The sequence below is a fragment of the Tupaia chinensis genome, unplaced genomic scaffold, assembly GCF_000334495.1.
Source record: "Tupaia chinensis unplaced genomic scaffold, TupChi_1.0 Scaffold000271_1, whole genome shotgun sequence".
NCBI classification, from domain to species: Eukaryota; Metazoa; Chordata; class Mammalia; order Scandentia; family Tupaiidae; genus Tupaia; species Tupaia belangeri.
In genome coordinates, this window is record NW_006159752.1 from 3,965,127 (window position 1) to 3,976,160 (window position 11,034).

Here is an 11,034-nt window from a genome sequence, read left to right on the forward strand (position 1 = left end):
TACTTGTATATTTGTATATTTTGCATAGCAAAGAATGAAAAATTTAACTACTTTTGTTCTAAAAATAAGCATTTCTCTCTTATGTAAAATCTTTCAGTTTGCTTAAAAAGGACATATCAGCTCATCGCACATAAAATATTTCCAGTATGTTAAACGACTTAAAGTGGCAGGAAAAAATAAAAGAATAACACAATGGACCAGTCTAAAATCTTGGAAAAATTATAACTGAAATAACCTATGAAAATAAATGTCAATCATGAGATATTCCATATTTGGGCTTAAAGTTCTAGAGATTTCAAAAACAGAAATACAAAATAAGAGGCTTCAATATGTAATTCTCAATTCCCCCAACAGACAAGAAGCAATGGCTTTTGTGGAGAAAGACAGACTTTTACATACTATGAACTACTTTAATTTTGAGAATCTTATAATGAGATTAAATCTCTTTCCTTTGTTCACATCTAAAACATAAAGAAGAAAACCTGGAAAAAAGGAAACTTGAAAGTGTCCTTCAAAGAGGGGCTCAGGGCACATGCCTCTTTCAAAAGACCTGACCTTTAGTAAAAAGTTTAAAAAAGGACCTCCCACAGATACACTAATACCTGTGTGAAATACCAAACCTGGCAAAAAGAGGTAAAAAGTCCTATTTTCTTTCTTTCCTTTTTTTTTTATTTTTTATTATTTTTTTTGGAGAGGTTTTTGCTATAGGGCGCATGCGCTCGCCAGATAGACAGAGAGACAGAGAGACAGAAAGCGAGAAATCACCCCCCAGGGGGGATGGTCATGCTGTAATCCTTTCTCCTCCATTCTCCTCCTGGGATGGTGGTGATGGACGCACACATGCCCGGTGTGAGTTTTAAGCTACCAGGTCTGGGACACGAACTGCAGTCGACTACATGGGAGTCCAGCGACATAGCCATTACGCTAACTGCTAGTTCCCTTTCCTTTTTTTAAAGAGAGATTTATGCTATAGGGCGCATGCTTTTGCCAGAGATACAGAGAGGGATAGAGAGACAGAAGCTAGAAGTCACCCCCAGGAGGGATGGTCATGCCACAATCCCTTTCCCTCCAGTCTCTTGTCGGGGTTTTGCACAAGCAATCACACGTGCCCAGACTGAGTTTTAAGCCACCTGCTCTGGGACTTGAATGGAGGTCAACCACGTGGGAGTCCAATGACATGACCCTTATGCCACCTGCTGGTCCCAGGTCCTACTCTCATAACCAGTAGCAATGGTCTCTGAAAACAGCAGTGGTCTTTGAAGCCAATCCTTTAGGCAAGATTGTTCCTTGTATGTATGTCAACAATCTAAACTTACTCCCATTCACTTGAGAGAGAGAAAGATTTGCATCATCTCTGATAATCAGTTTTAAGCTTTAAACCCATCTCGAGGGGTCAGTGGGCAGTGTTTGGTTAAGGCACTAGACTCCCAGATTGCCTACCATGGTTTGAGTCCTGGACCCAGCAGCTTCAAACTCACACAGGGTATGTTTGAACGTGTGCTCAAAATCCTGAGAGGAGAATGGAGAAGGGACTGCAGCATGGCCAGCCCCCGAGAGGTGATTTCTCACTTTCTCTCTCTCTGTGTCTTCCTGGTAAGCACACAAGCCCTACGGCAAAACATATCTAAAAACATACAGAAAGAAAGCCCTCGCCAAGTGTTGTTCAGAAGTAAAATAATAAAAGGCAAACAAGATACACTTAAAGACATATAATAGAAATCATGTAGCCTGGTTCTTGCCAGTCCTCTCCACATTTTTTCATTTTTTTAAAAAACAAATTATTTTATTTTATTTATTATTATTATTTTAAATTTTGCTATAGGATGCATGCATGTACCAGAGAGAGACAAACAAAGAGGAAAAGTAACAAAGCAAGCTGTCAGGTCTGGGATTTGAACTGTGGTTGACCATGTGGGAGACTAGTTCCTTAACCACCATGCCATCTTCCTCTTGATGTTTTTCTTAGTTTTAATCTAAACTATATCCTATTATTTTTCAACATGTAGTTAACTGTGGTTGGAGTCCTGGACCAGCAGCTATTAAATTACATGCCGGCCGCATGTGTGTGTGTGTGTGTGTGTGTGCCCAAAATCCAAGAGGAGAATGGAGAAGAAGGGATTGCAGTGTGGCTATGCCCCCTCGGGGGTGATTTCTTGCTTTCTGTCTCTCTAGGAAGTGCACATGTCTTATAGCAAAAAACTCTCCTAAAAAAAAAAAAAAAAAAAGAAAAAAAAAAAGAAAGAAATCTCTAAGAAGGGTTTTTAAAAAGTTCATTAAAAAATGTGTCATGAAAAAACACTATATGTGGACTTCAATTTGTTTTCACCAAGTGTCCTTTTTTTTTTTAAAGAGAGAGAGATTTTTGCTATAGGGCATGTACACCTGCCAGAGAGACAGTCAGAAAGCAAGACATCACTCCCCGCGGGAGATGGCCATGTTCCATTCTCTCTTTGGGATTTTGGGCACACATGTGCACGCACCCAGCGTGAGTTTACACCACTGAGTCTGGGACTTGAACTGCAGTGACTATGTGGGAGTCCAGCAATGTAACCATTACACCATCTGTTGCTCCCATGAATTTATATTTTAAAACCCATCTTTCCACAAACTTTTTGAAGTCCCCTCACAGAGATGGGTTCTAAATAACAAAGAAGTTTTATAGCACCCAAGATCTTAACCTCTGTGTACTACGCAAAAACTCACTCACTTTCTTTTTCCCACACCCTTAAAACATACTCTGTCCCATCTCAACAAGTGAATTTTTTAACCAGCACTCTTCTTATTCTTGCCTGTCAGTTTGCTGGCTTAGGTACTTACAACTACTAATCTGGCATTTATAGTTGTTCTGGCTAACAAGATAATTTTTCAACAAGTCTCTGAGGCACTGCTTGGCACACACTATAATCCTCATGCTAGCATTCATTATGGACTGGACTTGAATCACCTCTATGGCTTTCCAGACTGGATCAACCTACACCAGCTGCCCAATAATTACTCTTCAGCACTTACATTTTAATTTCATTTTAAGTCCAGAAGAGGAAAAAAAACCAGAAAAATGAAAGAAGATAACTGAAACACACGTGTTCACATGCACATACCCTTTATCCACCAGATCCCCAAACTTCCTGCAATAGAACTCACGGTACCATCGCAAGAGGAAAAAAAACCAGAAAAATGAAAGAAGATAACTGAAACACACGTGTTCACATGCACATACCCTTTCTCCACCAGCTCCCCAAACTCACCTTACCATCGCTCATTATTAGATTAGCAACACAGTGGTGCAAATCACAGGAGTACCAAGTATTTTAAGAGTTGTTTCTAAGGACAATGTTCTGCTGATATACAGCTTCACAAATATCTACAACTGGAAATTTCATGAGTGGTGTTCTTTCATTTATTCTTTTTATATTCATTCTCCAACCACTTTCTGAAAGGGTACCATAAGGAAGACACTGTTCTTGATCCAGACATGGACAAAAAATATAAAACACTTGCTACCATGGGCCTTGCACCCTAGTGTAGGAAGACATACAGGAGTCTGTAAGCCAACAATACTTTCAAAGAGCGTAAGTGGTGGAAAAGTAAAACATGGTTAAGAAACATAGAGGGAAGAACCAGAGAGGGCCCTTTTAGAGAAGACGATGCAGTAAGGATTCGCTAAGCCTTCACATTCAAAAGGAAACCTGAATACATTCATTTGAATGACATTTTCCTGTTTCTGCTACAGTGAGAGGAAGAGAACAGTCAACAGCAAGCTGTTTGAGGGTGGTGGCCAATGGGCATTCTTGTAGACTCTAGTTAAGACTCATTCTCTCACACTGTTCTTGTAGAATATGTCATTCAAATGAGTACAGTAGGCAATTTCCAAATTATTACATATCCTGACTTTTAGGGTTCTAGTAGATTAAAACTATAAAGATTTATACATGATATTCAATTGAAAAGCATTTTCTTATTATGCCATAAGCCATACTTATTAAGCCATAGCACTCCAGATAGTGCTATGCTTAGCATTTTTCTGTGCAACTTAGACATCGATTTTGTAAACAGCATGAGTATACCTAAAGTGATTTTTTTAATAGTATGAAAATTAAAGTGTTTTCCAAGATTCTGATTAAGAAAACTACAACCAGAAATAGATTTAATAAGTATACTTACTTGTTAAAATACATAAAAGAAAAAGATATTCTGTGTAAGAAATCACACCTAGAAGAAAAATATTTATAAAATTTTACATATCTTCACATTTATCAAAGTAAAGCATTAAATAGCAATAAACACTATGAATAGAGCTTAGTTTTAAAGCATATGCTAAATATCATTTTAAATGAGATCAAATTATTATTACAAAAATCATAGCAAAAGCAGCAGCAACATTAATTCTACTTTAACTGTTCCTTATGCCTCTACAGAAACCCATACAAAATTCTCATTAATACTCTCAAATATTATGGCAAAAAGGCAAAATTATAATGCTTACTTACAGTTGTAACTTTTAACCAGTGATTTTTTTAATGTGCAAATCTAACAAAAACTAAAAAGGTTGGAAATGATAACAATGTGAAGTGCTTAACTGCCTTTTTAGTAATATTTGAATAAAACATTTAGACATTCTTACTTAGAAGTTTGATTTTCATATTGCCTTTACAAAATAAAACTCTAGTTATAACTTTTTTGTTTTCAAATGATCATGTATTATTTCTGACAAACAATGCTTCCAATGTACTCTAAGTAGTTTTTATTTTAATTAAATGGCTTAATTTCTGTACACTGCATCCTGAGTTTTCTGTAACCCATAATTATGAACTTCTAAAGGGGTTTGTTTGGAGTAAATAAAAATACACATTCTGTTACTTGAACTTGAATGCTTTTGAACTATTAATATCCAAAACTAGAATGAATAGCTCACTTGGTCTTCCAAGTAGATACAGAGGAAACTAAAATCAGGATTAAGCTCACTATACTTATTTAAATATCATAGTTCCGAAGTTTGGTAAAAGGGTATAAAAAAGTCCTTCAATAACTGGACTGTGATCTTTAAAACTGCATTTCACCTGATGCTCTTTGAGGCTACCCTCTTTGTTACAGAACAAAGAGAAGAGGAGTGACTGTCAGGCAGCATTCCCTTCTTCTGTTACACTAGAATATTGTGACCCTCAGACAGGTAGTTCTGGTTGACCACCAAGAACGTTATGGGAGAAAGATTCTGGAAAAGCTGATGAATATAAAGGTACAATACTTAGATTCCATAGGGATCCTTCACAACAAAACCGTGGGAGGAAGAAAAGGGTCTCCAGTCTGGTCTCACTGCCTGCTGCTCTGGCTGACCTGACAGGGCACACAGAGATGTGGGGTGCTACGAAGAACTTGGATGATGTTATGCAGCTGGTCTTTGACAGTTAACTCAAGATCTCGCTCAAATGAAAGATTACAGTTCTGATCATGAAGATCATGAAAGGCCTTTCTCTGAGCCCTACAGGGTCACTGCTATGGCTTCATCCACAGGAAAGAAGACAAAGTAAAAGTGGTCAAGGAAAACACTGCTAGGACAAACTAAACAAATGGAAAATAACCTTTTTTTTTTCTTTTTTTTTGAAGAGATTTTTGCTATAGGGCGCATGCATGCGCTCCCCAGACAGACAGAGACAGACAGAGACAGAAAGCGAGAAATCACCCCCCAGTGGGGATGGCCACGCCGCAAACCCTTTTCCTCCATTCTTCTCTCAGGATCTTGGGCACACACACGCACATGCCCGGCGTGATAAGCCACCGGGTCTGGGACTTGAACTGTGGTCGACTATGTGGGAGTCCAGCGACATAGCCATTACACTAACTGCTGGTCCCTCTAAGACTAACCTTTTAATTGACTTAAAGTTATCAAAAAAATCTAAAAACAAATGCTAAACATACAGTAGAAACAAGATCTTTCGAAACTGAGGATAAGGAAGATGTCAACTAAGTTTCTATAGAAAATTCAATGAAAAAAATTTTAAAGGAAATTTCTTAAAAGCATTATATTTAATTCCTGTATCAGGAAACAACAGAATAGTTGTTTTAATTAAGCCTATGTAATACATCATTCTCTTCTTTCTTTTTTTTTTGTTTTTGCTATGGCATTATTTGCACTTGGTGGAAAAAGAGACAGAGAAAAAGAGAGAGAGAAAAAAGAATCATCCCCTAGGAGGATGGGCACCTACAATCCCTACTCCTCCATTCTTCTCTGATCTTGGGCACGCACGCAGACATGGCTGGCCTGATTTTCAAGCCACTGGGTCCAGGACTCGAACCATAGTCAACCAAATGGGAACCCAGCTTCCTAACCAATATGCTATCTCCTGGCTGCCGTAATGTATCACTTTCATAAACACTGCGTAACAATTAAAAAAACTGTGATATTTTCTTACAGATAAACTTTTTCACTTTAAAATTAATTGCCAATAGCTCTAAAGATCTAGCTTGAAGATTTCTCTGCTGGGACCAGCAGCTGGCGTAATGGCTATGTTACTGGACTGCCACGTAGTCGACCATGGTTCAAGTCCCAGGCCCAGTGCCTTAAAATCACGTCAGGCGCGTGTGTGTGCATGCCCAGGATCCCGAGAGGAGAATGGAGAAGGGACTGTGGCATGGCCACCCGCCAGGTGGGGGTGACTTCTCGCTTTCTGTCTCTCTGTCTTTCTGGTGAGCTCACACACCTATAGTAACCCAAAAAAAAAAAAAAAGATTTCTCTGCCATTTAATGTCTATAAAAAAGCAAAGCTCTCTCTGTACCTTTCTTCTTCACTTCATCTAACGATTCTCAAACTTTCTGGGTGGTAGATTACCTTGCTGATCTGATCAATACATTATAGCTGCACTGACTTACAGGGCAACCATTAGCCACCTGTAGCTATCTACATTTAAAATAATTAAAATAAAACAAAACTTAGAAGTCCCCCACTGACACTAGTCCCATTTCAAGAACTTGATAGCGACACGGAGGCCAGCAGCTACACGCGGGGCGGCACTGAGCACCGCACCACTGAGACAGCGCTGCTCAAGAGCACTGCCTGCAGAGAACACGTGGAAACGAGATCTCCTAAACCCAGGGCTTCCAGACTAAGCTCTCCGCTTGAGTTAAAAAGAAAACAAAAATCCTTTTCCAGGCATTTATTTTTCTCAGATTATATTCAGTCCAGTTTGTATTTTCCTGTGAGGTAAAGGAAAATTTCTGATATTCACTGTACCTACCTGATTCCTGAGCTTTGGATTCTCCTGATCCTACGGGGTCATACCCTAACACCTGAATGCCGGGATTGAAGACAACTTTCAGGAAAATATTTAAAGTTTTTAAAGATACCTTAGCCCTGGTCTCTCGAAGATTTTAAAACTCAAGTTATGAAAAACCTACTAGAAAAGATAAAGTATGTTTTCTTTTTATATTCTAGGCGAACCAGGTGGGAATGATCTGAAATTCTAATTTTTTTGAGCTAATTATTAATTATTTACTTAATTTTATTATTATTTTTTAATTTGCTATAGGGCATGTGTGCCAACCACAAAAAGAAAGTGAGAAAGCAAGCCACCAGGTCTAAGACTTGAACTACAGTCGGCCACGTAGGAATCCAGAACCTTAACCATCATGCCACCTGCTGCCCTTGAAATCTAATTCTACGTAAGTAAAAATATATGAGCTATAATTATTCCTTTAAGTATTTGTCTTTATGCTAGAGTAAGTATAATATTTTCAAACCAGTATTGTTTAAAATTGATAAAAAAAGAAAAGCAGAACTACTTGTATAATTAATATTTTTACTTTATATACTCTTACATTTAAGAATATTAAACAAGTATTTCTAAGAAATACTTTTATTTTTTTAATTGCCACAGTGTGTGCGTGCCAAAGAGAGAGACACAACAAAAAGGGAGGGAAAAGTTATCCCCAATGGGTGTGATCAGGCTGCAATCCCTTTCCCTCCATTTCTCCTTCTGTTGAGATTTGGGGGCACACATTCCATGCACATGGCCATGTTTTTCAGGCTTCCAGGGTTGGGATTCAAACCACAGCTGTCCATGTGGGATTAGGCTCCCTTAACCACTAGGCTACAAGGCCAACCTGAAATTTTTTTTAAGAGGTTTTTGTCCTAGGGCATGTGCACTCACTGGGGTTGGGGAGAGAGAGAGACAGACAGACAGACACAGTGAGAGGGAAAGCAAGAAATCACCCCCCAGGGGGGATGGCCATGCCACAATCCCTTCTCTATTCTTCCCGGATCTTGGGCATGCGCGCACATGTGCTCAGCATGATTTTCAAGTCACCAGGTCCACAGTTGGCCATGTAGAAGTCCAGCAATGTAACCTCTATGCCATCTGCTAGTCTTGAAACTTTTTTTTAAATTTAAGATTAATGAGATTTTATCTATCAACTTCTTACTTCTTTTCTTTTTTTTTTTTTTTTTTTGGAGAGATTTTCACTGTAGGGCACGTGCGCTAGCCAGACAGACAGAGAGAGACATAGAGACAGAAAGCGAGAAATCACCCCCCAGTGGGGATGGTCATGCCGCAATCCCTTCTCCTCCATTCTCCTCTCGGGATCTTGGGCACGCACGCACACGCGCCCGGCGTGAGTTTCAAGCCACCGGGTCCGGGACACGAACCGCGGTCGACTATGTGGGAGTCCAGCGACATAGCCATTACGCTAACTGCTGGTTCCCTTGAGAGATTTTTGCTCTGGGGCATGTGCACAAGGTAGAGAGACAGAAAGCGAGAAATCACCCCCCATGGAGGATGGCCATGGCTTAATCCTTCCTCCTCCACTATCCTCTCAAGATTTTCACCACACACGCACACGTGCCCAGCATAAGTTTCAAGCCACAGGACTTGAACTGTGGTCGACTACATGGGAGTCCAGTGATGTAACCACCAAACCATCTACTAGACCTATGTCTTCTTTTCTTTTTTAACTGCCAGTGGGCATGTGCACTGGCAAGCGAGACAGAGAGACAAAGTAAGAAAGCACCTTCCAAGAGTGTAGTTATGCTGCAATGCCTTTTCTCCCATGCTTCCTTTCCATTGAGATTTTGGGCATGCAGGCACACTTGCCTGTCATGTGTCTCAAGTCACTGGGACCAGAATCCCAACTGGGGGTGCCCATGTGGGGTCTGGCTTCCTTACCACAGGCCAGCTAATTTATCATTTTTTTTCTATAAATATGTACAAAAAGTAAACTGTGGAAGAAAACTGGAAAAAAAACAAAAACAAAAACAAAAAAACCACAAACCCATATCCTTTGATTGCAGGGAAAAATATAAATTAATGAATTAACTTAGATATATAGATATTGGTAACACAGTAACTGGAATGGGAAGATTTTGCTGTGACTGTTCAAAAGAAATGTTCACATGTGGCTGCCAAAAAAACATATCCAATAAGTTTTTCACATTGATTAAACTTTAAGATACCTATAACTCCCTGGAAGCAAAATGGAAGGAAGAAAAATAGACATTTAGTAAAATAGTATCTTTGAAAACACTATCTATGGGTAAATATAATCCATACTTTATCAAAAGTTAAGAAAATATTTTTTTAAAGATCGGTTTATTATAAAAATTTTTGAAAATACAAGTAATACGCACAAAAAATAACATCAAAATTATCCTTAATCACACTACCCCAAAACATTAATACTCAGAAACATTAATATTTGTCTTTTTCTTTTCAGCTTTTCTCTATACATATGCACATATACATAGTTTTAAAACCATTTTAGGCATGGGAAAACATGCATATGTAAATAGCATAAATAATACAGTGCCAATATTAACCTGCACAAGCACTAAAGTTAACTTACCTTTCTCTTTAAGATTCCGAAATAGCTTTGATGAGCCTTTCCAAACTGGTGGTGTTTCTGAGAGCATTTGATTTAATTCCTATCACAGAAGTTATCATAATACTGGTTAATAGGTAAACTGATTACTTACAAAATAGTTTTTAAAAAAAATTCTCTACTTAAAAGTCTTAAAATTTGGCATTATTCACTCTATGTGTGGAACATAAAACCACAAAACCCATTACTCGTCCACAGAACTGATCATAAATAAATGGCCCAGTCCCAGTCTTTATTTTTTTTCTTTTAGTTTTTTTTTTAATTGCCAGAGGGCATATGCACTTGCCAAAAAGAGAGACAGAGAAAGCACCTCCCAGTGGGGTGTGGTCATGCCATGATCCTGTCTCCCCATTTCTCCATCTTGTCAGGACTCAGGGGCATGCATGCACAGGCACCCGGCATGCTTTTCAAGCTACTGTGGCTGGGGTTGGAGCTGCACTGTTGGTCATGTGAAATCTGGCTTCTTTAACCACTAGGCCATGATGCTGGCCCTTTTTCTCTTTCTTTCACAAGAGAGAGACAGAGAGAGAGAGAGACAAAGAGAGAAAGAGAGAGAAACAGAGTCAGGGACTGAAAGGGAGAGAGAGACTGACTTCCAACAAGGCATCCTCCCCCGTTTCAGCAGCCCATGTCATGTCACACATATGCGCTCAGGGAAGTCCTAAGACCTTTCCTGTGTGGGTCCAGCTGCATTACCACTGAGCAACCACCTAGTCCCTGCTGAAACCTTTTTTTCTTTAAAGTTTCTTTTTCTTCTATGAGCAAGAGAGACAAAGGCAGAGACACAGCACCTCCACTGGAATTCTGATGCTGCATTTCACTCTCAATTTCAGTCAGACCTAGATCATGGGCATATGTATGTCTTGTGTAGGCAGGGAGGCCTTGAGGCTCAAACCTGGAACCTTCTCATGTGGGTCAACCTTGCAAAGCACATGTCTTATCTGGAGAAAGTCTATTACTTTGACACTGGTGATCGGGTCAGTCTTTTCTCCTGTGACTTGCAGATCTTTCCATGTATCCTTGAAGCTGTTTCTAGATTAGAAATGTTATCTTGATCTAGTTTTTAAAAATCCTTGTAATACTACAAAACTATTTTAGTTACTATTGCTCTTTCATTAATCTTAATATGTGACAGACTCAACTGTTCTCATCTCAGTATTCCCCCCCCC

The 11,034-nt window shown here is 39.1% G+C and overlaps 1 protein-coding gene across 1 annotated transcript in view; it reads right to left on the minus strand.

Annotated features, from left to right (window-relative positions):
• Nucleotides 1-11,034, minus strand: part of MICU3 (mitochondrial calcium uptake 3) — a 111,273-nt gene that overhangs the window by 41,670 nt on the left and 58,569 nt on the right. The window contains exon 6 of the mRNA XM_006149710.3: nt 4,162-4,209. Coding sequence (XP_006149772.1) covers nt 4,162-4,209 — 48 coding nt within the window. The remainder of the gene's footprint in view (nt 1-4,161; nt 4,210-11,034) is intronic.